The sequence below is a fragment of the Dasypus novemcinctus genome, chromosome 3, assembly GCF_030445035.2.
Source record: "Dasypus novemcinctus isolate mDasNov1 chromosome 3, mDasNov1.1.hap2, whole genome shotgun sequence".
Taxonomy (NCBI): Eukaryota; Metazoa; Chordata; class Mammalia; order Cingulata; family Dasypodidae; genus Dasypus; species Dasypus novemcinctus.
Window position 1 is genome coordinate 3,810,412 of NC_080675.1, and position 25,976 is coordinate 3,836,387.

The 25,976-nt window shown below is 59.4% G+C and overlaps 1 protein-coding gene across 3 annotated transcripts; it reads left to right on the forward strand.

Annotated features, from left to right (window-relative positions):
* LOC101443321 (uncharacterized) lies at positions 1-25,585 on the forward strand. Of its 3 annotated transcripts, none has more exons than XM_058291549.1 (6): positions 1-88; positions 18,646-18,706; positions 19,785-19,919; positions 20,563-20,613; positions 24,610-25,170; positions 25,496-25,585. In XM_058291549.1, exons 3-5 carry the CDS (start codon positions 19,815-19,817, stop codon positions 25,162-25,164), a joined length of 711 nt encoding a protein of 236 aa, XP_058147532.1. In that variant the 5' UTR covers positions 1-88; positions 18,646-18,706; positions 19,785-19,814; the 3' UTR covers positions 25,165-25,170; positions 25,496-25,585. The 3 variants fall into 3 exon arrangements, with proteins under 3 accessions (XP_058147532.1, XP_058147512.1, XP_058147520.1); XM_058291529.1 differs by having other exon boundaries at positions 7-88; positions 19,790-19,919; XM_058291537.2 differs by lacking the exon at positions 1-88 and adding an exon at positions 6,451-6,536.
* The last annotated feature ends 391 nt before the right edge of the window (positions 25,586-25,976 follow it).

The window sequence follows — 25,976 nt, forward strand, 5'->3', positions numbered from 1 at the left end:
GCCATCACAGGCTGGACCGCAGGAGGCCGGCTGGCTCCCCACCCAGTGATGATCACTCTGGAAACAGAATGGACATCCCAGCCAGAAGGTAAGGCTGGGGGTCGCCCTTCCCGGCGCCCGCGGAGGCTGAAGCCGGACGTCAGCGGTTTTGAACGAGCGCGACCCCCGGGCCAGATGAACCTGAGCCCTCTCTGTCGTCACCCTTCCCAGGCGGGTCCTCGGGTGCACCCGGCTGAACGGGGGCTGCTGTCTTTGCTCCCGGCTCCCGCTCGGGGTGGGGCGGCGCGGAGGAGCGAGCCGCAGGTGCGCGCAGGTGCGCGCAGGTGCGCCGGCCAGGTGCCCCGCGGCGGGAGGGGCCGCCACCTGCCGCCTCGGCCTCCCGCTGTCCCCGCAGGGCGCTCGGCACAGCCGCGTGGGCCGCGGGCGGCGGGAAGGGGGAGGCCCCGTGCGCGGGGGGCTGAGGCCCACCTGCCCAGGGACGGCCCAGGGGAGCCCTGTCCCGTGGAGCGAGGCCGCGCCCCCGGGAGGGCGGGGCGTCTGCCTCTGACGCCCCCTTTTTCTTTTTGCTCGTCTGGCGAGACCCCGGCGTGAAGAGCGAGCAGGTGGCCCCAGAGGGCTTCCGGGCGGGGCGGGGGCGCAGGGGGCGCCTCTTGGGAACTGCCGGGCCTCCTGCCCCACCCCCGCCCTTCAAACCCTCCTGGAGCTTCAGCCCCGGCTCCCGCAACCTGGGGTGGCTCCGCAACCGCGTGCAGAGCTGCGGTGCTTTTCAAAAATAAGGTGTAAAATACACTTTTAACCTGAAGTGGTTCCCTCTAGAACAAAGGGATTTAAAGAAGGAATAAAATCCTCCCTGCCCCGGGGCACTTGGAGCCCCGGCCTCCCGGCCTGGGGGCTGGTCTAGTGCTGGTTGTTGAGCTCCAGGGCCCCACGGGCTCTGAAGAGGTCAGCTCGGGGGCCCCGGGCCCGAGCACCCTCCAAGCAAAGAGGCGCGTCAGGGGCCACTTGTTTTTGTCCCTTTAAAACTTGGTCACTGTCGTCTTGGACCTGAGTTCCGGGTTTCGACCTTTTTTTCAGGTAACCCAAAGGACAGGAAATTGCAAAATGGGGAGGGGGAAGGGCCACTGTCCTCTTTTAATCTATTATACCAGGATAATTGTCTAAAGGATGGTCCAGTCAAAACGCTACAGCTCGGAATGGAGGGGTCAGTCCTCCAGATTAACCTGGTCTTAAAAAAAAGAGAAAAGGCAAAAAATCCAAACCTGCGATTTGCGCACACAGAGCCAGCTCGGCCCTGGCGGGCGCCACCACACAAGGGGGGGGGAACGTCCGACTTTGTCGTGATCCATTCTTGTGTGATCAATTGGGGTAAAATTCACATACAGAAAACCCACCGTTTCACCCGCGTCAACGTGTACAACTCAGTGGCATCCGCGGCGTCCGCAGCGTCACGCGCCCGCCAGCACACCCAGGTGAGAACAGCCGCCTGCCCCCTGCAGCGGCCGCGCCCCGTGTCCCGCGCCCTGGCCACGTCAGCCCGTGGCGTGGCCTCGCCTGGGCATTCACGGCGGTGGAGTCTTAAAGACAGGCCCCGCGTGTCTGGCCCCGCCGCTCGGCGCCACGTCTTTAGGCCCCACGTGGCCGCAGGCCCGGGGCGAGTCTGTCCCTCAAAGGCGCCCACCCCCAGTGGTGTCCCTCGTTGTGTGTCCAGGAACACGGGGCCAGGACTCTTCCTGCTCTGCCGGGAGCTGGTCCCAGAAAGGGGTTCAGGGTCAAAGCTTGACCAGGTCGCACTTAACCAAGAGATGCAGCGTCCTGGGCACTTTTTAAAGATTGATTTATTTCTTCCCCCTCCTTCCTTTGTCTGCTCTGTGTCCATTCGCTGTGTGTTCTTCTGGGTCTGCCTGTCTTCTCATTAGGTGGTTCCGGGAACCGATCCTGGGACCTTAAGGAGCGGGAGAGAGGCGCTCATTCTCTTGCGCACCTCAGCTCCCTGTTTCGCTACTTCTTGTTTTCCTCCTCTGTGTCTCTTGTTGTGTCACCTTGCAGCACTAGCTTTCTGCGTCGGCCGGCGCTCCTGCGCGGGGCGGCTTTCCCGCATGGGCCGGCACTCCCGCGCAGGGTGGTGGTCCTGCGTGGTCCAGCACTCGGCATGGGCCAATTCTCCATGTGGGCCAGCTCGCCCTCACCAGGAGGCCCTGGGCATTGAATCCGGGACCTCCTATATGGTAGGTGGGAGCCCAACTGCTTGAGCCACATCCGCTTCCCCAGGGCGTCGTTTTAATCCCGCAGGGACCACCCGACCTGCATGTCCACCCCTTTGTTGTTGTTGTTGTTTTTAAAGATTTATTTATTTAATTCCCCCCCTCCCCTGGTTGTCTGTTCTCTGTGTCTATTTGCTGCGTCTTATTTCTTTGTCCGCTTCTGTTGTCATCAGCGGCACGGGAAGTGTGGGCGGCGCCATTCCTGGGCAGGCTGCACTTTCTTTCACGCTGGGCGGCTCTCCTTACGGGGTGCACTTCTTGCACGTGGGGCTCCCCTACGCGGGGGACACCCCTGCGTGGCACGGCACTCCTTGCGCGCATCAGCACTGCGCATGGGCCAGCTCCACACGGGTCAAGGAGGCCCGGGGTTTGAACCGTGGACCTCCCATGTGGTAGACGGACGCCCTAACCACTGGGCCAAGTCCGCTTCCCCATTTCCACCCCTTTGGAACCTCTATTGGGAAGAGGAGTTGGGAACTCTTTCAGGACAGATTTTGCTGTAAGAAACGCCCGACTATTCCTGAGCTAGAACTATTGATTAATTGTTGAATAGTAAGGGCTAACTTAATTGATATTTTTTTCCCCTTTAAAAACAAAAATGCCATATCAAGCCAAGCGCTAACTCCGAGCCCGGGGCCCACGTGGAGGGCTCTGGTTCTGCGTGCTGGAGCTCTGACCCTCCCACCCAGCCCTGTCTCTTCCTGGGTGGGCTGGCGGGTGCTGGACAATTTTCTCGTGGCTCTTTGTATGGCAGGTGGCAGCGAGGTGGCTCCACATCCAACTTCTTTTGCCCAGGCCTCGGTCCCCCTTGTTTGTGGGACTTGTCACACCTGGTCCCTTTCTTCTCTGTCCTGATCAGCCCCTGCTCCTCGGGTGCTCCTGCTCCAGGTAGGAGCCGCACAGGTGGGCTCTGGGTACAAACCCAGAGGGGCTCGAGCGGCAGGGGGTGGCCTCCGGAGGGGACAGGCAGGGAGGTCTGCGGGGTCTCGGGGCAGAGCTCCGCCCCTCCCCCGTCTCTGGGGCAGAGACTCGGGAACCTCCTGCCTCCTTATCGTTTTCCTTTTCCGTCCTCGTCCTCGTGGGCAGACATTTACCCTCCCGGTGAGTCAGTGTTTTAACTGACACATTGAAACATTTTATTTTCAAGGCAGATTTTTTTTTATTCTCCTCCCCCTTTGTGGCTTTTTGCTTGCTGTCTGCTTTCTGTGTCCATTTGCTGCGCGCTCTTCTGCGTTGTTGCCTGTCTCCCTTTTTGTTGCGTCACCTTGCTGAGTCGGCTCTCTACGGAGCTTGTGGCCTGGCGGCTCTCCGCGGCGTGCGGGCGACCCTGCCTTCACCAGGAGGCCCCGGGACGCGAGCCCAGGGCCTCCCCTATGGCAGGCGGGAGCCCAGCTGCTTGAGCCACAGCCGTCTCTCCTCAAGGTAGATTTTTAAGTTTCCTTAGAAAATTTGCCGAGTGTTCACCTTGTAACAAACATCACAGCTGGTGACAAATGCGCCTTGGCCCCCTCCGCCCCCCCCGCCCCCCGCCGGTGGTTTCCTGCTGGGCCAGAGCTGAGGGGCTGTGAGTCGGGAGGGGCGAGGGGCAGCGGGCCGGCTCGGCGCTGGGACGTCTGCTGTTACTAACGTTCTCAGTTTGAAACCTCAGGTATAGGTTGCGATTTCTTAACACCTCACTGGTGCAACCCATCTGTAAAAATGACTCTTGTTTTTGGGGGGCCCTGGGATTGGTTTCCTTCTCCCCACCGCATTTTCTTAGGAGGCACCAGGGGTTGAATCTGAGACCTCATACGTAGGAAGCAGGTGCTCAACCACTGAACTAAAACCGCTTCCCCTTTCGCCCATTTTTTTCCAAAAAACTTTTTATTTTGAAATACTCTCAAATTTACAGGGAAGTTACAAAATAAGACAAACCCCATACAGAGAATTCCACACAGCCCTTCCCACCCACCCCCAGACCCCAGACCCACCAAGTCTAACATTTTGCCATATTCCCCATATCATTCCATCTGTCCGTCTATCGATCTGTCAGTCTGTCTGTCCATTTCTTGAACACCTGAGTGCAGGCTGAACACGTCCTGCTCTTGGGCACTGAGCCCTGCACGTGCGTTTCCTGAGAACGAGGACGTTCACTGGTGGGACCACCTTCAGGGCCGCGTCAAGCTCAGGAGGTTTAACGTGGCCTCAAGCTTACTTCTGGTATAGAAATAGAAATTGGGCATTTCGTCCAGTTTTTCTATACGCCTCAGTAATGTCCCTTTGAGCCTTTTCTCCTCCCCTGCTAGACCCCATCCAGGATGATGTGTTCCATTTAGCTGTCATTGTCTCTTTAGCTGCTCTTTCTTCTTCTAATTGTGGAAACATACAACATAAGCTCTGCATTTCCACCCCGCCCAAGCAGGCACTCGGTAGGATTAACCACGTTCTCGATGTTGTGGGGAACTCACACCTCCCAGTACCGGAATGTCTCCATCTCCCCAAACAAACGCCACACCCTTTATGTGTTGTTTTTTTTTAAGATTTATTTATTTCTCCCCCACCTCGTTGCTTGCACTCGCTGTCTTCTCTCTGTGTCTGTTCATTGTCTGCTCTCTGTGTCTGCTCACTTTCTTTTTAGGAGGCACTGGGAACCAAACCCAGAACCTCCCATGTGGGAGGGAGGTGCACAATCACTTGAGCCACCTCCACTCCCTGCTTGTTGTGTCTCTCATTGTGTTTCCTCATTGTATCTCCTCATTGTATCACCTCGTTGCATCATCTTGTTACATCAGCTCACTGCACCAGTCCATAGTGTCAGCTCGCTATCTTGCTTGGCTTTTTTAGGAGGCACCAGGAACTGAACACAGGACCTCCCATGTGGTAGGTGGGTACCCAATGCTTGAGTTACATCCGCTTCTCCTTATATGTATGTAGTAACTCCTCATTCTCCCTTTCACCAGGCCCTGGCAAACTGTACTCTACTTTCTATCTCTATGAACTTGTATACTCTCTGCTCTTTTCTTCGTAGGTCCATGGGGCTTTATTTTACTATCCTAAATCTGTATAGCCTCATTTGCCATGATACCAGCTCAACTCCAGTGATACGCACTATTGCCCTGCACCCTTTTTGTACTCCTTGTCACAAATTACACATCTGTACATTGAATCCCAAACTACTGATTTCTCATTACATTTTATGCATTTGCCTTTTGGATCCTTAGGGAGTAAAAAGGGGAGTTACAAACCGAAATTCATGTTTCCTCGTGCCCTTGCCCTCCCTGGAGCTCTTGATGTCCTCCTGCGGATCTGGCCCACTGTCCTTGTCCTGGTCTGGTGGTGGTGAGCTCCCTCAGCTTGCTTTCTCTGGGAATGTCTTATCCTCTCCACCCCCCACTTTTTTTAGGAGGTTCTGGGGATTGAACCCAGGACCTTGGACATGGGAAGCAGGGGCTCAGCCACTGAGCTGCATCTGCTCACCATCTCCCGCTTCTCCCAATTTGAAAGATAGTTTTGCCAGATAAAGAATTCTTGGTTGGCAATGTTTTGCTTTCAGCTCTTAAAACATCTTCCCACCTTCTTGCCTCCATGGCTCCCAGGAGAAATCATTTAACCCTGCTGAGGCTTCCTGGCACATGACACGTGGCTTCTCTCTGGTGGCTTTCAGAATTCTCTCTCTCTTTTTGGCATTCAAGAGTTGGATGATAACCTGGTGTGGGTCTACTTGGGTTATCCTTTTTGGAATTCACTGAACGTCTTGGATATGTACATTCTCGTCTTTCATTAAACTGGGGACGTTTTCCACCATTGCTTCCTGTGAATATTCTCTCTGCCCCTCGCTCTCTTTCTCCTTTTGGGATTCCTACCATGAGTCAACGCTTGATGGTCCCACAGGTTCGCCCTGCTCCGTTCACTTTTCCTCATTCTTCCTTCTTTCTGCTTTTCGTACTGAATGACTCAAGTTCACTGTTCTTGTGACAGCTCCAGTCTGCCGTTGAACCCCTCTAGGGAATTTTTCATTTCTGTCACTGTGGTCTTCAGCTCTGTTTGGTTCCTTTCCATAATTTCCATCTCTATTGATACTCTTTGTGTTCAGTCTGTCATTTTCCTGATTTCCTTTGGGTTATTTTTTTTTGTTCTTGTTTTCCTTTAGCTCTTTGAGCATAATGAGAATCTTTTTTTTTTTTAATTTTCTTTATTTATCCCCTCCCCCAGGTGGTCTCTCATCTGTTTGCTCACTGTTTGCTTGCCGCCTTCAGGAGGCACTGGGAACCGAACCTGGGACCTCCCACACGAGAGGTGAGTGCCCACTGGCCTGTGGCACGTCCACTCCCCGTGGGCTGCAGCGCCTGCTGGCTTGTGGCATCTGCTTCTTTGCAGTGGGAGCGGCATCTGCTTGTTTTCTTTTAGGAGACACCAGGACTCAAACCTGGGACCTCCCTTGTGGTAGGCAGGTGCCCAACTTGTTGAGCCACATCTGCTTCCCATAGGACTATTTTTTAAAAGTCTTTGTCTTGAACATCCCAGGTTGGAGCCTCCACTGATGCTTTCTAATGCTTTAATCTCCTCCTTTGCTGGGCCATCACTTCCTTTTTCTTTGTATGTCTTGTAAGTTTTTGTTGAAACCTGGACATTTTGATATTTTAATGTATTATCACTGGAATTTTGACTCTGGGGTGTCTGTTCCTTAAACTTATTTCCAGCTAATGTTATGATAGCTTTCTTTGGATTCTGGGAGCTAACCACAACAACAGAAAGAGAAAAGTAAAAGCCCTTTCTTAGTCTTTGCGGACGACCTGCCAGTGCTCTCCTTAGCAGCTTATCCATCCATGTGTTTAGAGAACAGCTCAGGGCCGAGGCGCAGGGGCCGCCTGGTCCTGTCTGCACCCGGGTCTCGTCTTTGGCGTGACGGAGGCCCTAGGAATCCCCCTGCTTATACGGATTCAATGTCCCTGCTTCCTCAGGGCCTCCGACCCTGGACTTTGTGTCCTCACAGCCCGCAGTCTGTGCCCTGCCAGCCACGTGAATGTCCACGTGGCTGTTGGAGCCTGTGGCCCACCTTCTCGCCTCCACGCGGTCCCTCAGGCCACTGTACCCGCTCCCTTGTGTGCGCGGGGTGGGGCGGGGGAGGGGCTGGCCAGGGTGGGGGCAGGGGCTGGCCAGGTGGGGGAGGGGGCTGGTGGGGGTGGGGACTGGCTGGGGGCGGGGGAGGGGCTGGCCAGGGTAGGGCAGGGCTGGCCTGGGGTGGGGGTGGGGGCTGGCCGGGGGCCCACAGGTCCCCCCGCTTCCGCTTCGAGGACGCCTTTTCCTGGAGTCTGGCGCTCCCCCTGCTACTGCAGTCCTTTAACTTTTCTGGAGCTTCCAGCTGTTTCTGTCAGTTCTTGCTGGTTGTTCAAAGCTTCTGTGAGTGGACCGACCCCTGAGGCCCCGAAGGGGGCAGGGCCCTGGGAGTGATTTTAAAAGTCCACTTGTATTTTTGTACGTTTGCAGGCTGTCCTCAGGCCTTCTACACTTCGAATGGAGCATGTTACCTCGGGTCTGCCCCAATCTCTCCTTCCCTTTCCAGCTTGTCCCTGCCAGTCCTGGTATTTCCCCACTGCTTGGAAACCATGTCCCATGTCACTTTAAACGACAAACTCTGACAACCCCAGATGAGTTCACGCTGGTTTCCTGTCCTGCCGCCTGTCGTAGGTGCTTAACTGTTGGTACACGACCCTCGCCCCGACCAGACCGACGTCCCTGCCCTCCTTGACCAGTCAGCGGGGCCACAGTCTGCGCGTCCTCTTCTAAAGCCCGGATGGAAAGAAGAGAACTTCGTTAAAATGGCGGCGTTTTTTCTAGAGCTGACACAGGGTCTAGCTGCCTGGAGCTGCCACCGCGAAGTCCCACCAACAGGGGCCTGAAAACAACAGAAGGGGATTCTCACGCAGTCGGGAGGCCAGAAGCGCGCAGTCGGGGTGTCCCCAGGGCCCCCATCCTCCCTCCAGCGCCCAGGAGAAGAGGCCTGCTTCGCTTCAGGCAGCCCCGTCGGGGCTGGGCAGTCCTGGCGTCCGTGGGGGCCGGTCCTGGCGTCCGTGGGGGCCGGTCCTGGCGTCGGTGGGGGGCGGTCCTGGCGTCCGTGGGGACGGTCCTGGCGTCCGTGGGGACGGTCCTGGCGTCCGTGGGGGCCGGTCCTGGCGTCCGTGGGGGGCGGTCCTGGCGTCCGTGGGGACGGTCCTGGCGTCCGTGGGGGCGGTCCTGGCGTCCGTGGGGGGCGGTCCTGGCGTCCATGGGGGCCGGTCCTGGCGTCCGTGGGGGGCGGTCCTGGCGTCCGTGGGGACGGTCCTGGCGTCCGTGGGGACGGTCCTGGCGTCCGTGGGGGCCGGTCCTGGCGTCCGTGGGGGGCGGTCCTGGCGTCCGTGGGGACGGTCCTGGCGTCCGTGGGGGCCGGTCCTGGCGTCCGTGGGGGCGGTCCTGGCGTCCGTGGGGGCCGGTCCTGGCGTCCGTGGGGGCAGGCCCGCCCCTGCGCCTCCCCCGGGCTCCGCGGCCACGGCGCTCTCCCTGCCTCTCAGCAGGGCACCACTCGCTGGACCACGCGGCGTCCGCCCTAAATCCAGGGTGGGCCAGGACCTGAGCTTGCCTTTTGGGGACCTCCACGCGACGCACCTGGGACGAGCCCCTCCGACCTCGGGCGGCAGGCAGGCGCCGTCGCGGTGCTCGTCTCCATCTCTCTAGTGCTGAGGTTTGGGGGGTTTCAGCGGCGGCGCCCCCCGAGCCCCGCGGTTCCCCGGGTGGGATTTTGTGGGGGGTGGACGGTCATCTTGGAGTAGCCACGGAGTGACAGGCCAGCACACGAGGGACGGCGTGTGCGCGCGGCAGCGGAGGGCCTCTTCATGGCTTCTCGCCCATTGCCCCGTTGTACGGATGAGGAAACTGAGGCCGGAAGAGGCCGGCGGCCGGGGGGCCAGGCTGTGTGGCTGCAGGACCCCTGGCTCCAGCCCTCCTGCTGCAGAGGAGCTTCGTGGTTTCCACTGGGGGGTCGCGGGGGACGGTGGGGCCCCAAGACGGGCATGTTTTTGCGGGTTAAATGATTTTGGTCTGGGACGTGTTGGGTGAGGAGTCTCTGTGGAATGGGCACAAATGTCTCTGGAAGGGACATTTATCAGGCACCGACTGTGTGCTTTGGGGCTACGGGGGGGGAACAAAGCAAGATCCCATCCGTGGAGGCCTTATGGCAACCGAGGCAGGACGTGGAGTGGGGGGTGGCACGGGAGCTGAGGGTCCCCGGGCAGTTTTCCTGGGGGGCGACGGACCCTCAAGGGAAGACCTGGGGGGAGGTCCGGGCCAAGCCTGAGGGGGGGGGGGGCTGCGAGGGCTGTGTGCGCCCCTGGGGGCTCGGGGGGAGGCGGCGCTTCTGTTTTGTTTTTTTACAATGTTTCTGTGGTCAAATATGACAAAATCCCCCCCTTTGGCCCCTTTCGAGTACCCAGTCCCTCACCCGACATCCTCTGTCCCCGTTTGGCGCGGCCGCCGTTCCCAGGGGCCCCGCGTTCAGCATCCGCCAGGGAATCTGCAAGTTGAGCTCGTGGGATATTTGTCCTTTCGAGTGGACCTGAGGTCCTCCAGGCTGAGGCCAAGGCGGGCTAAGTTCTAGAGAATTCTTGGAGGGAGCCGAGCAAGGCGATGCTGGATTGTGTTGAGGTTCTTGGCCCTGCCGCAGAAACGAATTTCAAGAGCGTGTGGGGGAGTTAGGCCAGGAATTTATTCAGGCCGGGAGGGACGAGGAACGGGAGAAAGTAACAGATTGGGGGTCCCAGGGAGAGAGGAAGGGGCTGAAGAGTGGCAGAGGGCTGGTTTACAGACTGCAGTTTCCCATCATACACTAGGAACCCCCACGTTTACTTGCGTGGCCACGTGGCGGAGGAAAAGCAGTGAGAGCGGTGCCAGAGGGCAGGACAGGGGTGCAGGTGAGAGAGAGCCGGGCCCTGCGCCTGCCTTTTTTTAAAAAAAAGATTTATTTATTTATTTATTTCTCTCCCCTCCCCCCCACCCCGGTTGTCTGTTCTCTGTGTCTATTTGCTGCGTCTTGTTTCTTTGTCCGCTTCTGTTGTCGTCAGCGGCACGGGAAGTGTGGGCGGCGCCATTCCTGGGCAGGCTGCACTGTCTTTTGCGCTGGGTGGCTCTCCTTACGGGGTGCACTCCTTGCGCGTGGGGCTCCCCTACGCGGGGGACACCCCTGCGTGCCAGGGCACTCCTTGCGCGCATCAGCGCTGCGCATGGGCCAGCTCCACACGGGTCCAGGAGGCGCGGGGTTTGAACCGCGGACCTCCCATGTGGTAGGCGGACGTCCTAACTCCTGGGCCAAGTCCGCTTCCCTGTTTACGGTTCTGATTGCTTTTTTTTCCCATCGATCCCCCAGGAGGGCCAATGATAAAGTCCTGGGGAATATCCGGGGCCTCTCCTGGATTCTGCAGGAAGTCTTCTCCTGAGTGGCAGAATCTTGGGGGGTTCCCCAGCAGCCATCCTGGGGCTATCGGTGTCCACGGGGGCTGCTTGCAGGTTCCAGAGCCGTCTCTTGATCCCTGCCTTACCAGCGGGCGTCAAAGGCTTGCTGATGAGCTGGTTTGGAAGAAAGTGGCCTTGAGGTTGCGTCAGTCTTTTCAGCCGGAGCAACAAGAGAGGACGGGGTGGGGTGGTTGGGGTGCGTCCCCCCCACCTTGTGGGCCCCTTCTCCCCCGGGGCCGGGGTCAGGGAGCAGGGTCACCAGCGGGGAGCTGGCGGTGGGGCCGCGGGGCAGCTGCGAGTGGACACCTGCTGCTCAGGGGCTGGGTCCCACACCCCGCCGGGGCTTAGGGTTTAGCTTGGAGGACTTGTTGAAGGTGGAGATTTGGTGGCACAGAGGGGGAGGCTTTGAAGCCTCTTGTGATGACATCGCGGCCCGCGCAGCAGAGAGAATCGTGCGTGATCTCCCAGCCTATTTCTTCCACCCCCTCCACCCGTGCTCAGAGCCCCCGGAACAGAGCAGGCTTCCAGGCCCCTCCAGGGCCTTTTCAAGCCTGGAACACTCACTGTGAGTGGTAACCGGGACCCGGGCCTGGCGAGCTCAGCTGGAATGCTGGAGGGCGATGGGAAGGCAGGCGGGAGGGGTGCGGGGCGAGGCAGCGAGGCAGCAGTGGGCCTGCAGGGGGTGGGGTCACCAGGCAGTCACCAAGGAGAAGGTGAACCCTGCAGTTGTCACTTGGAGGGCAAATTCACTGCCCCAGCGGCAGGCGAGGTTTTGGGGGCAGAAAGCCAACTTCCTGGAGTGGAGGAGAGAGGGAAGGGGCTGCAGCCGCCCACAAGACTTGCTTTGACCTTGGACTAGGAAGAAAGGTCCAGAAGGAGTGGCCAGGAAGAATGGCTGAAGTTTGGGTAACAGGGCGACTCCAAAGGTAGTAGCCTTGCTCTCAAAGAGCTCTGCAGCAAATCAGCATGACAAGGCTTTTTAATGTCACCACCGAGGACACTTGCCTTGGCCAGGGAAGCCCTGGGGGTCTCAGGGAAGGTGCCAGAGCCAGGGGAGCCCCAGAAACCCCTGAGGACCGAGCTCCCTGGGGACTGAGGGGTGCAGAACCAGCCACAAGGTGCCCGTTAGAGCCTGGCCTCAGCTTTGTGCCTCTGCCTCAGTTTCCCCAGTTGTAGAGTAAGGCTGATGCTTTCACACGTGTCCACCTGTTGAGCTCCTACTGGGCTTCACATAGCACTAGGGGACAAAGATTGTGCGATCTCACTTTTTTTTTTTAAGAGTTTTTATTTGTTTGTTTAGTTGCCCTCCCTTGCGGCTTGTTTTTGTGCTGTCTGCTCTGTGTCCATTCGCTGCACGTTCTTCTGCTTGTCTCCCTTGGTTGCGTCATCTCGCTGTGCCAGCTCTCCGCAGGTCCCGGCTGACAGCTCTCTGGGGGACGCGGGCCGTCAGGGTGAGCCTGCCCTCACCAGGAGGCCCCGGGACGCGAACCCAGGGCCTCCCGTATGGTAGGCGGGAGCCCAACTGCCTGAGCCACAGCCGCGTCCCCAATCTCACTTAAAGAAGCAAATTCATACGGTGAGAAACTGGACTCCAGGGCTCCAGGGGCCGGGGTTGGGGTGGGCAGGGGAGCTCAGGCATGGGGTGACGCGGAAGTCTTGGTAACGGTCGGCGGTGACAGCAGCACAACGTCGTGAACGTAATTAACACACTGGATTATATATTCGAATGTGGCTAGAAGGGGAAGTTCAGGTCATATAAATGTTATGAGAATAAAAATCTTTAAAAGCCCACAGGAATATGTCACAGTGAGCCCCAACGCAAACCAGAGATGACAGTTAATAGCACAAATAGGCACTAATCTTTCATCCGTGTAACAAACAGACCTCACTAAGGCATGGTGCTAATACTAGGGCGGGACTGTGGCCATTTGGTATTTTCTGCATGATTTTTCTGTAAACCTACAATTCCTCTAATAACAATAAAAAAACTTTTAAAAGCAAAAAACCGCCCTGAGCCCTGAGCAGGTGTCACCTCCCCGCTGCAGGCAAAGCCGGTGGTTCCACACGGAGCAGCTCAGGGCCAGCGCAGCCCGCCCCTCGAGGCTGGGGGCAGCGCAGGGTGCTTGGGTGGGGCGCCCCTGAGGTCAGGTCTCCTGCTTGACCCCTCGGAGTCTCCGTTCCCCGAGCGCTGCCGGGCTGTGCGCAGCGGCTCCCGCGCTCCCTCAGGCCTGTGGCCGAGCACTTAGGAAGGAGCTGTGTGCAGGGGCGCCCCGGGGCCTCGGGTGGGGGCCTTAGGTTTATTATATGTCATGTTTGTCATAGTAGTTCATTTTAGCCATTTGTGTGGAATACATTTTAACTAAAAAGTCTATAGGGCTGGGGGGTGTATTAGCCCAAGGGGTGCTGATGCACAATACCAGAAATCAGTTGGTTTTTATAAAGGCTATTTATTTGGGGTAGGAGCTTACAGATTCCAGGCCATAAAGCACAAGTTACTTCCCCACCAAAGTCTATCAACGTCTGCGAGAGCTCAGGCTTCCTGGGTTCCTACGTTCCTGGGGCTTGTTTTCCTCTGGGTTCAAGGTTCTTCTCTTCCTGGGGCTTGCCTCTCTTTCCTCTGTGTGCTGACTTCCTGGACTCCAGCTTAAGGCTTCTGCACCAAACTCCAACATCAAATGCCATCGGCTCTGTCCTTTGCCATGTGTTTTATCTGTGAGTCTCCACCCACCAAGGGGCAGGGACTCAATGCCCTAATGACGTGGCCCCACCAAAGCCCTAATCATAACCCAATCACCCCCAGGTACAGACCAGATCACAAACATAATCCAATATCTGTTTCTGGAATTCATAACCATATCACACTGCTGCAGGGGGAGCATGCACAAGACGGTTTAATCCCCTGGCAGAAGCGGGTCAGCCTGGAAGTCGGTGAGCCCCAGGGGAGGCACGGCCGTGCTAGGGCCCGAAGCCCGAGGCGCCCCAGGGGCTGCCTGCTGCAGGCCCTGACTTGGGGGACACGCACCGCAATGCCCCTGGACGGTCCACTTTCCTCCCCGAGGTCCGTGGCAGGCCCGTCCCTGAGCCACGTGGGGGCAGCGGGCCCCTGCCCGGCGACCCGACACCCCGCCCCGCCCAGCATGGCCCCCAGGTTTCTTCTCTGCGGTGCTGGGGGCTGCCGCTCCTCCCCCTGTTCGCCTGGATGGGGCGCTGGACCGCGGCCTGAGGGTCCCTGATGGGCCGAGCGTGCCCCGGGCCAGGAGGCGGCTCTCCCAGGCTTTGGCCCCAAGGTGGGAGTGTGGCCGGCTGGCAGGCAGTTCCGTCCCCAGGCCGGGGGTCCTCGCGTGTCCACGGGGCTGTGGGAGGGGGCGGCGTCCCAGGGGGCGGCTGGTGCCGCGATCCAAGTGGGCAGAGGGACGTCTGGAGCAGGGAGCACCCTGGCCTGCTGGGCACTGTTCAACTGGGGCCAGCCCAGGGCCCAGTGTCTCCGGGATGACCAGGAGGAGAAGGCGGAGCCGGCCACCCCTCCTAGGAGCGGGGCTGGGCCCCCCAGAGCCTCGCAGGGGTCGTCCCCCGCCTCCTGCAGCCCCTGCCAGCCCCCGTGACACTGCGAAGCTTTCTGTGGACCCCAGGAGAGGTCAAGTTCTTGGAGCTCACCCATTCCTAGGACCCTTTTGAAGCCGGCTAGTAAGATAGGGAGTCAAGAGACGGCTCTGGAACCTGCAAGAAGCCCACGTGGACATCGATACCCCCAAGATGGCTGCTGGAGGAACCCCCCAAGATTCTGCCACTCAGGAGACTTTCTCCAGAAGCCAGGAGAAGCCCTGGATATTCCCCAAGGACTTTATCGTTGAGCCCTCCCGGGAGATTGATGGGGGAAATAAGCAATCAGAACGGTGACCTCCTCCCCTGCTGTTAGCAAAGGGGTGGGATAATCAGCAGTTACAAAAGGCAGGCACAGGCCCCGGCTCTCTCTCCTGTGCTCTCGCCTGCGGACCCCTGTCCTGCCCTCTGCGCCCTGCTCTCGCCTTTTTTCCTCTGCCATGTGGCCACGCAAGTAAACCTGGGGATTTACAACCTGTAATGGGGAATCGTAGCCTGTAAACCAGCCCACGCTATCCCTTTTCAGCCCCTTCCTGGGACCCCTGCTCTGTTATTTTCTCCCATTTCTCTTCCCTCCCTACCTTAATAAATTACTGGCCTAACTACCCTGGCGGGCTCTTGAAATGCATTTCTGCAGCGGGGTCGAGAGCCTCGACACAATCCGGTGACACTTTGGTTGGGCGCTCCGGCGAGGCGTGGCCCAGGGTGGGTCTTGGTCCTCGGCTGGAATCCTCTGTCAACGGAGGACTGGGAGCAGGGACCACAGCAAGAGCCGCAGGGATGGGGAGAAGGAGCCGGGCCTCAGAGGGGCCACGGACGGAGCCATGGGGCCCGGGCGAGAGCAGGCGCTGCGTGTGCCTCGCCGCGTGGCCGGGGCCAGGACGGCCGCAGCCGGGGGTGGCGTCCCTGGTGATGCCGTGCGGGACGTTCCCAGCCCGACACATTCCCACGGCCAAGCTGCTCCTGGAATGCTGCTCCCGGCCCCTTTCAGTGAACCGAGACCCCCGAGACAGGGGCTCTGAGCCAGGCCCGCCCCCTCGCCCCCGGGGCCCCTGGCGCCCGCTCCCTGCTGGGGCCTGGAGCCGCTGCCTGCGCTCGTCCTCGCACCCCAGGGCCTTTTCACAGCCCTGGCGCCCGAGGAGCCACGCAGGCCGCGGGGCTGACCACAGCCCCGTCCTCCCCGAGCGCTGCCTGCGCCCGAGGCTCGTGAGGCAGAGGCAGGAGCCTGCTGCAGACAGAGGTGACGTCTTTCGAGGTGACTCGCCAGTCCGCGCCCGGGGGGGGGGGTCGCGCCTTGAAGGGAGGCTGGAGGCTCCGTCACCGCGTCTGGCTCGAGGTCCCGCGGCTCAACGTCCGGCGTAGCGGCCCTCGGAGGCCCTGGCCCCGCTTCCTGGGGGCGAGTTGGCGCGGGGGGCGGCACAGTGTGGCAGGGGCAGATCCGGCAACCCCCGGTGCCACAGAGAACCAGACTTGTCCCGGCCCACCTCGTCGATCAAGGCCACCGTTTCCTTTTTGAGGAAGTATAACCAGCAACGGGAATCCTGTTTTTGGCTCCAAATGATTGAAACCCAACTCGGATTTATTTGTTCACCTGACACGGAAGTGTGGGGTCGGGAGGGCGCAGGCTCTCCCCTTCCTGCTAGTTTCCCGTCCCTGCGCCTTTCTCCTTTGCCCTCTGTCAGTGGCGCTCTCTGGATTTTTGTCTTTTTCTGCGTCTCTACCCCTTGACGCTGCCCCCTTTGGTCACCGTTTTCGGGCAGCTCTCCCTGTTTCTCTGGAAGCCTCTCTCCTGTTTCTCTCATCACGTCACGTCTCCCTGTCGTGTCTCCAGGATGCCAGGAAGGGCCCTGGCTGGCGCAAGTGGCCCGAGCACGTGGGCGAGCGCCCTCTAAGGCAGGGAGCTGGCGCGGGGTCCACCGAGGACTGAGCGCTGGGCTCTCCATCCCCGGCACGGAGACGTCCACGCCTGCCCTGTGGGGTGCCCAGCCTCCCAGCCCCTCACAGGGGTTGGCATAAGGCGCGACCTGTTTCTTGGTGGAGAGAGCCCCCCACGCCCAGGGGCTGAGCTCCCTGCCGGCCTCTCACTTGACGGCAGTGCCGAGCGCGTCCTCGGGACAGCGCGTGACCTGTCAGTTCCCGACGACCTGCTCCCCCGGCCCGAGGGGCATCCCGCTGCGGCTCCCTCGACTCCATCTGTGTCTGGCCACTGAGCTGGGGCCCGGGACCCCGAAGCTGCCCCCAGCCATGCGGTCAGAGTGCAGGACTGGGCTGCCCTGGGCCTCCGTGTGCTGTGGCCCAGGCTGTCCCATAGGTCACCAGACAGGGTCACACTCAGTCAAGGTCGTAGCCCGAACCCACCCAGACCCGGGCGCCAGGGGGAGTCACAGCGCCTGCCTGGGCTCGTCTCCCCCAGGTGCACGTTGTCGCCCACCGGGAGTCCAGGGGGCGAGACGCCCTTGGAAGTGGGGAGCCCTCTCCAGCCCCCTTTGCAGTTGCACCTGTGAAGAAGGGGCGGGGCTGGGAATGAACCCCACTCGGTGTAGGGCCGAAACCCAGACGGTGGACGTCGTCCAGCTGCCCTCGTGCTGGGAGCGTCCCTCCTACTAGACAGTCATGGCCTCTGTGCCCAGTGATTCCGTAGAAGCATCTATTTTGCACCCAGAGTTGGTTGGCAAAGTATTGTTAATTGATAACTTAATTAAAGGAAGAACATCCTTTACAAATGTTGGCCGACAAAAGGACTGGGTCTGCTCAGGCTTGCAGCTTGGAGAAGGGCGCGTGGGTTCCTGGAGAGCAGCCCACCAGGCGCCAGCGCTTGGCCTCACTTTGAATAATTCTCTCAGTGCGTCTTCCAGGGCCAGTGGTGTTCCCCGATGCTCCGTAAGCGCCTGGATGTTTCCCAGCCTTCTGTGCTGTTAGGACTAGCCAGGGAGCCTTAAAAGTGGGTGTCAGCTCTTTCTGCCTGGTCCTCCCCTGCTGCCTCGGGAAGTCGTCGTTGGGTGCTAACGTACGCGATGGGGACACCTTGTCCTCGGGGCCCCTTCAGTGACTCTGAATCAGAGCTAAGCCTCTGAGGTTTGACTTCTACCCAGGACTAGGATGCTAGTGCATCATAACCTTGCCCTTTCTGACTATCATGGGATGTTTAACTAAAGGACGAGAGATCATAATAAATAGGGTAAACCTATCCAGTTAATGGAAGGAAGTTCATTTTTCCAAACATTTGTTTTTCTTTGACCAGATTATATCTATGTGTGGGTGTGTTCCCAGTGACTAGGGGAAAAAGTACATAAAAAGCCCACTGAATGGTGTTAGGCAGCTGGTCTAAAAAATGTGGGGTCGGCTGACCGCATGTGCTTGGAGGAGAGGAGAAAAGGGGTGCTTGGGTTTCTCCACTGGCCGTAATTTCACTTTTTTGGTACTTTTATCTAAGTTCAGCCTGGAGCAAGAACTAAGGTAACCCAAAAGACACGTTCCTTTGGAGAAGAACACTAAGTAGGTTTAAGTATGCCCGAGCACAGCAGTGCCAGGTGAGCGAGCTCCCTGCGGCTAAAGCTCGAACAGGCTGAGCAATAAAATAAGGGAGCATCAGATTTTCACCCACAGGATACCACTGAGTCCACACTGCTAGAGATGAACAATTGAATAAACAAAGAAATAAACGGGGGAGAAGAGGCTAATGTTGCATGTGGAACTCGAATAATTTCCATAGCTCCTCCACCCACCTCGAGGTGGAGCGTGGCTCCCCCCACAATCCTTTGGAAAGGGGGAAACTGAGTCATTTTCCAGGGAGAAATTGACAGACACTCCCTGAGGCAGGCGACCGAGGCCAGCGTCGACAGCGATGTCATGCAGATGGGGCGCACCCTTGAAGGGACGCCACCAGGATGCTGCTTTACCTCCGCGGTCTTCCCCCCAACCCACAATGCCACCGCATCACGAGGAAAACCGAATTCCTATAGACGTCCGACAAAACACCTGACCTCAAACCTTCAAGGTCATCACACCAGGAGGGTCTGAGAAGCCGCCCCAGCCCGGAGGAGCCGAAGGAGCCAATGTGAGGACTGAGGTGCCCTGGGTGGGCTCCAGGACCTCCACGGCCGCAACATCCGATGGAATAAAACCTGGGCTCCAGCTCATGCCCAAACAGAAAAGTATCACGATTTCTTTTTTACGGGGCGCACTTCTTGCCTTTACCACACGTCAGGTCTGCTCTGAACCTTTGGTTTACAGGGCTCGGAGCCGGCCTTCGGGGCTTCACCAGGTTTACCCGCTACAAGCAGGCTGCACTGCACAGGCTTAGACTCGATTCTCTTTCCGACAGGATTTAGCGGGGCCCTGCCCATAAGGATTCATGAAGAAAGCAAGTGGCATGAAACGCCAAGGTTTGTAATGCCTTATTCTCAGGAATTTTTTATTAATGCATTCTCGCTTTGCTCTATCCTGGGTGTATTTTTTATTTTTTAGAAGGCACCAGACTTTGAACCCAGGACCTTGTGCATGGGAAGCAGGTGCTCAACCACCTGAGCCACATCCGCTCCCCTGGGTTTTTGGTTTTGTTTTTAACCACCTCAGATTTCTTAGGACAAGCTCTGAGCTTGTGACCCTGGGCAAGGCCCCACTTGGGGCTTGGATTTCTTCATCTGCTTAGAAATAAGGGGGGGGGCAGCAGCCTCTGGGCTCCCCTCCACTCGGGTCCGACTTTGCCAATGAATTTGCACGACGTTTACCAGTGAACCTGCCTCATGAGAAATCACTTTCTTCAAAGAACTTGCATGAGAAATTACCTAGTAAGAAACTGCTCTATGGAAGACCAGGGGCCCTGTGCAAAAGGGCTGTCCCCCCCACGGAGGTGCTGGTCCATAGCTGCTGTCCCCCCCACGGAAGCGCTGGTCCATAGCTGCTGTCCCCCCCACGGAGGCGCTGATTTGTGGCCGCTGTCCCCCCACGGAGGCGCTGGTCCGTGGCCGCTGTCCCCCCGCGGAGGCGCTGGTCCGTGGCCTCTGTCCCCCCGCGGAGGCGCTGGTCCGTGGCTGCTGTCCCCCCCGCGGAGGCGCTGGTCCGTGGCTGCTGTCCCCCCCGCGGAGGCGCTGGTCCGTGGCCGCTGTCCCCCCCGCGGAGGCGCTGGTCCGTGGCCTCTGTCCCCCCCACGGAGGCGCTGGTCTGTGGCCGCTGTCCCCCCCACGGAGGCGCTGATCCGTGGCCGCTGTCCCTCCCTGGAGGCACTGATCCGTGGCCGCTGTCCCTCCCCGCAGGCGCTGATCCGTGGCCGCTGTCCCCCCCCATGGAGGCGCTGATTTGTGGTCACTATCCCCCCACAGAGGCGCTGGTTCGTGGCTGCACTCACCAGCTGCCAGGGGCTGTCTTTTAACTAAGGCTTTCTATAGTTCAGGCTTGCCCTCTCCCCAGCCCCTCGCACCCCGCAGCCCTGTGCCCCGTCCCCAGTACCTGGTGTTTTTTCAGTGCAGCACGACCCTCAGCCGCTCTCTGACCATGGCTGGCCTGAGGCACGGCCGCCTGACGTGCATCCGCGCGGCCTTCGGCGCAGCCAGGGCGGGCTTCCAGAGAAGACACAGGCGCGGGCTCCACCGCCTCAAGGTGCCTCTGGCTCCCCACCTCCCTCCTCTCCTGCTGGGGCTGGGGGCCTGGGGTGGGGGCAGGCGGGTGGCCGGGGCCGGTGGGCGCACCCGAGCCTAGAAGGCGACCTCAATCCCGGGGTCCTTGCTGCCACCTTGCAGGACTGGTCTCCTCTGGCAAAAGCTGGAGCCGGTCAAATTCCAGGGCTTTAAACATCCTGCTTTTGCTTGAGTGAAAACAAAGCAGTCCCTGGTCCAGCCTGCCGGGGCTCAGGGGGAAGGTTCTAGAATATCTGGCCCTGGACGTGGTTCTTCTGAGGGACCCTCTCTGGGTCCCAGCTTCTGCATCTGTCAAGGAAGGCTTTGGGGTCATGGTCTGGTATCTTCCGGCTCCCAAGTTCCACGAGCCTCTGGCTCTGTGCCCTGAGCAGGCGAGCGGGGGTTGGGGGGATCCAGCTGGTCGTTGGAGCCTCTTCCCGGGCGCTTCCCCTTTGCAGGGGCCCCGTTGCCTCCTAGTCCCTCTGCCCAAACCCCCTGGGGCGCCGCCTCTGCCTGGGGTCCCAGCAGTCTGTTCCTGGCCCTCCCCGCCTGCCAGCCACCCTCCCTGTGCCCAAGCAGGGCAGAGCCGGTGCCTTGAGTGCCACCTCCCACTCGCCTCTTTCCAGGCCAATCCTAGGAGGGTTCGCACGGACTTTGCCGAAAGCATCTGGAGAGAGGTATGTCCTGGCCTGGGGGGCACCGGCAGCGCCCCAGGGCCCGTGAGCGCCCAGCTCCAGGGCGTCATGTGGCCTTTCCTTGTGGTTATGGGACACACTTTCAAAGCAAGTGGCCATTGGGGCTCCCGTGGCCTCCTGATGCTTCCTGGCCCCTGGGTGGCCGACCAGAGGAGCTGGGCTTGGTGGCCGGGACATCAGCCTGGAAGGTTCCGGCTGAGTCTGGCAAGTCTCAGCCAAGGGCGTGAGGCCGGGACCTGCCTCTCCAATCCAGACTCCTGCCCGCGGGTGCCCAGCTGCCATGTGGCTCCTGCTCTCAGTGCATTTCTTGTCCAGGGAAATGGGCACTTCTCAGGCATGTGGTCAGTGTTTGCAGATGACTGTCCCATGGGCAGGTCGGGCTGGAGAGCGGGCTCGCTTGGGGCAGCCAGGACAGAAGGTCCCGCTGGGGTTGGGAACTGTCCCCAGGCCAGGTAGGGAAGGAAACTTAGAGCTGGGTGGGGCCCCGGGTGCTCTGCCTTGGGCTCGCCCTGCACCTGCTCTTCGCCCAGCCTGGAGTCCGTGTGCCCAGGGTCCGCCTCTGCGGTGGAAAAGGAACAAGGTGAGCTGCCCCCGGTGCACGTGTCAGGCCTCCCACCTCGGCCGCACCTCGAGCAGGTCTGTAGCTCCTCGAGTGCCAGGAGACCCCCTGGGCGTGTGGCATTTCTGGGGTTCCACCTGCAGCCCTGGGGCTAAGATGCAGGACACGGCGCCTGGCGGTGCCTTCCCTTTCCCGGGTCCTGTGGTCATCTTGTGGCTTTTTGGTGGTCACAGCACCTGGACGGGCGCCTGTGCTCGTTCTTCTCCCTCCGATTCTCCCCATCAGTGGTGAGTGGGGCGGAGCAGGGAGCCAAAGGCCTCCTAAGCTGGCCGAGGCCTTTCTCCCCGTTCGGAATCAGTCTCTTTTGTGGCTATGGGAACACTGGTCTTCAGGTGATGGTGGAGAGGAGACGGTAACTTTCTTTGGGATGTTCAGCCCCTAGAGATGCTGGCCAGACGCTAATCTTTACTAGGACATGGGGGTTGTGTTGGGGTCCTCAAGGCCATCCCCGGGTCTGATGATTCGCTAGCAGGGCTCAGCATGTGGACATTTGTTTCAGCAAAAGGATACAGAACAAAATCAGCCAAGGGAGAACGCTGTGGGTGAAGGCCAGAGGAGGTCAGGCGAGCTCCGGGGGTCTCCCCGGGGCGTCGTGCAGGACGTGGTGGATCCCTTCAGCGTCCCGCTGCACGGGCTGCGGCAAGTGCTGTCCACCTGGGACACTCCTCAGTGCCCAGGTCTTTACTGGGGGCTGGTCGCACAGGCAACCCCTGCCTGGCACTTCCCAAAATCCCAGGTTCCAGGAGGAAAGCAGGGGTTCAGCATCTGCCACTGTCTCTACAATTTCGGCCCAGGGGCCCCTTACCAGCTCCGGGATGGTGGGACCCTCCTGAGCCCTGAGTTCCCCGACTCCAGCCGGCAGCCCGCCTGGCAAGCAGGCCCCTCTAAGGCTAGCTATCTCACGCCTGCTGTTGTAGTTTCCTTGTCACTAAAGAAAATCCCACGCTGCTCCGAGCATAGCGAGGGGCTGTATAAAACGACAGCTTCCCGCTGAACTGCGAGGGCTACGTCAGGCCAAAGGACGACTCAGCAGGTGCAGCTTAGCTAGTAAACGCCCTTTATTAGGGGCTTACGTGGGGTCCTCGGCAGTGGGAGGAGAGACGACGGTCCCGAGCTCTGTCGTCAGCTTGCATCGCAAACGAGGGGTCTTTTATAACACGTCCATGTGCGGATGGGGAAGGCTTGCGAGGGGCAGCAGGACGTTAAAGAGTGCAGTGCTCGGCTGAGACGCTTCACCGTGTTTCTCAGTAGGGAGCAGTTACGTATTTACAGCAACTGTGTGGGAGATCTAGTGATACGACGTAATGAACAGAACAGGTATTCTTATAGGTTTTGGGACAAGAGAGCAAGCATCTGTGGAATAAGACTTACTGTTGTCTTGAGTCAGCAGTCATTTCCCAGGCTTGCCTTTTCACTATTTAGAAATGGAACGTTCTGCAACTAGAAGCGTTGGAAGAGAAAATGCAGTCATACATGCCACACATGCAGAGTTGGCTCACACAATAGGAGTGCCCTGGCTCACGGTTTTGAGGCTAGAACTAAAGCGTCATCAAGGCGATGCTCTCTCCCACTGGACGGTGGTGCTGGGGCTGGCTGCCGGCCTTCCTCGTCCTTGCTGCTCTGTGATGTGGCAATGCACGTGGAGGCCTCTCGTGGCTCCTCCCTCCCCTACCGGCTCCCCCCTGGCTTCCCCTGTGTTCCTCCCCTCTACAACTCTACTGATAGGATTAAGCCCCAGCCCAACCAGCTGGGCGACACCTTTGCGGAAGGAATCTCACCCAAAGCTCCCACTCACAGTGGGCTCCCACCTACAGGGACAAACTAACTTAAGAGCGTGTTTTTCTCGGGTAACTCCAAGCCACCACACTTGCTATGTTAGTTCTCTCCTGCATCTTACTAGTTTTCAAAAAATCTCATTTTGATACACAAGTTGATTGTTTTTCCTTCCAATTAAAAAAAAATCAACTCAAAGTAGTTGGCCTGAAGATTGACAGGGCCCTGGGTTTGCAGACGCTCAACCTCAGAATCAGCTCGGCAGCTGCTGATATCTGCTCTCACGGCCTCATAAGAGGCCGCACCGGGCTGGAAGGCAGCTTGTGCCGTGTTAAATCATTTTCAGCTAAACCTGGTGGGTGAACATCCCTGCTCGGCATCTCTTGGTTTGTGTCTCTCCCACCAGGCCCCGTCCCCCAACACCCACACACCAGCCTGGGCGCGGGGACTCGAGCCCCGGACAGACCACTGCGCTGGGTCAGGGTGCTGTGCGTCCAGACGCCTCCGACCGTTTCTGCATTAGAAATAAGGTGAGCTGTTGACAGATGAGGCTGTTTATTGTTACCTCTTTAAAAAAATAACAAACAGCTGTCTTGAGATGAGGGGAGCTGCCTCGGGAGGTTTCCCTGCAGAGCTGTTTTGGTGCTGTGCTGGCCCGGCCTCCTGGGGCCTTTCTGCCTGTGGGACTGAAGCTCAGGGCTCAACCAGGGGAACACACTGCGCGTGCCGACAGATGTCTGTTACCAGCAGTTGGTCCTCACGGGAGCACCTCTTGGCATGAGGCTCCAGGAGAGCACTGGAAGTTGTAGAAGTGTAGCTTGCCCATTAGTAAGCTCCAGAAATAACATGGACGAGCCAGCTATCCCAATGTGCCACAGGGAGTTAGAACTTCCAAGGAGAGTTTTGCTGCTACAGCCACTCAGTCGACGAAGAACATAGGAAGGTAGGAGAGGGAGAGGAACGAGGAGGAAGTTGAGTGTGGAAGGCAGAGCGCAGTGGGGCTGGGTTGTCACTAGACATCCAGCGGCCCCAAGCAGCCCCCTTCAGCCGGCGTCGACACGGGTGGCAGGCGCTGTGCTTTCCCTTCTTGGGGGCTGCGCCCCAGCCACATTCCCTCACCTCCCACGCCGGTCTAGGTCACGTGCAGGACGAAGGACATTTAGACTTAAAACACTTCTCTCCGCTTCACTCTTGGGTCACCGGCCCGGCCCAAGCGGCCATCAGGGAGGTGGACCTTTGCACCCTGGGCAGGGGGCTGGGGGGGGAAGGGGGAGGGAGCGGGAATCAGTTTGGCGCCGTCCTCGATGTCCCTTCACCAGGAAGATGGCGCCCTGCCCTCTGGAAGAGACGCCAGGAGGAAACGGCAGAGCTGGCTCCTCAAAAGAGGCCAGGGCTTCTGGGTTACACCCAGGCTAAGCTCCCCGCATGGCGGGTCCCCCAGGCTTTGTGGGTGCCAGCGGGTGCTGATCTTGTGCATTTGGGGGCTTATTGCCAACATCAGGGATGGAAGTATTTGAGCACTTAGGAAGTGGTATCCTCGCCTCCACTGCTAGGCTAACCTGCTGAGAAGCATCTTCTGCTGTCAGTTTTTAGATCCTTATGATGGTGAGTTGGACGACAGGCTTACCCATTCCAGCCACAGCTTCCTTGATGGTGCTCTGAGCAACGTGAACCCTAACGGGATTTCCTCTACCCTGACATGGACGAGTCCGGAAGGAGTTCATCTACAAGACTCGCCCTCGTCCAAAATCCCGGGCCTCCTCGTGCAAGTTGCCAGCTGGGCCCCCCCAGGCCTAGAGGCCAGCGACGTGGACATGCTGCCAGTCAGCGAGGCCTGGCCGCTTGCCCAGGACAGTGGCCCTGAGGTGGGAGGCCGGACCCCGAGGTGCCCCCAGGGGCTGGAAGACGCGAGAAGGAGCCAGGAGGAACGGGGGTCCCGGGCAGCTGGCCCCTGGCTCCCTCCCGCCGAGGCCCCTGACCCCAGCAGACACTGGCGGGGCAGGGCCAAGGCTTCGCGGCGGCCACCCAGACTTGGCACCGAGAGAGACAGGGTGCCCAAGCTGTCCCTGCTCAAGAGGAAACTGGAACTTTTACTTGCAGAGCCCGAAAAAAATAAGAGAAAGAAGCAGCACGCGGCCTGAGCCGAGGTAAGCCGATTCCTTCCGGGGAGAAGGGGTGCTGAGGGCTGTGGGGAGCCCGGGGGCCTTTTTACAGGGCTTGGGAAACGGGCCTGGGTACCCGCTGTCTCTCTTGCTTACGTTTACTTACGAGTACGTGAGGATCTCCAGTCTTCACGCACACCCCTCAGGACAAGACGTGCCAGGCAGCCGTCTGGCCTCTGGTACTGCCCAGAACTTCCAGGGCGGGGTCCTCTGCCACGAGGCTGGGGCAGCCCGCTGAGCTTTCTCTGGGGAGCGGCCTGGCTGCAGCGAGGCCTGAGGCGCTGATGCCGCTGGGCCTCTCCCTCCCCAGCTGCCGCGTGGTCCCGCGTTCCTTCGAGCCTGGTGACCTCCATGTGTCCCCAAGACACTGTTCCCAAAGGCCAATAAAAGTCCAGTCAGCCGGGTTGTCGCTCATTCGACCTCACGGGGCGGGTCAGCAGCTCCCGGGCCATCCTGAGCTGGCAGTGGCCCTACTCTCCCAGGGTGACGGAGCCGCCCCTCGGGCAGGTGCAGGGGGTGGGGGTGGCGGCAGGAGAGCTGCTCTGACTTCAGAGGACAAGTGGGTCCGGGGCCAGCAGTCCACCTTGACTCTCGCCATGGCCTGGGGGCAGTGAAGGTGCAGCTCTCGTGCAGTAGAGCCGGGATGAGCGCCGCAGGGCCCAGGGGCTGCCCCCACCCATCTGCGTGGTGGGGGGTGGCAGCAGCTGTGCGGGGGCTGGAAGGGGTCCCAAGATGGGGCCCGCCCGGGGGCTCCTGTGGAGGCAGCAGGTAAAGGCCTCGGCGCTCCTCGT

Excerpts from the sequence above, each read along its gene's own strand:
- LOC101443321 (XM_058291529.1), top strand. The coding sequence starts at position 49 with ATGATCACTCTGGAAACAGAATGGACATCCCAGCCAGAAG. Across the intron at positions 19,920-20,562 it reads GCGGGCTCCACCGCCTCAAG|GCCAATCCTAGGAGGGTTCG; the intron begins GTGCCTCTGGCT and ends GCCTCTTTCCAG. Across the intron at positions 20,614-24,609 it reads CCGAAAGCATCTGGAGAGAG|TTTTTAGATCCTTATGATGG; the intron begins GTATGTCCTGGC and ends TTCTGCTGTCAG.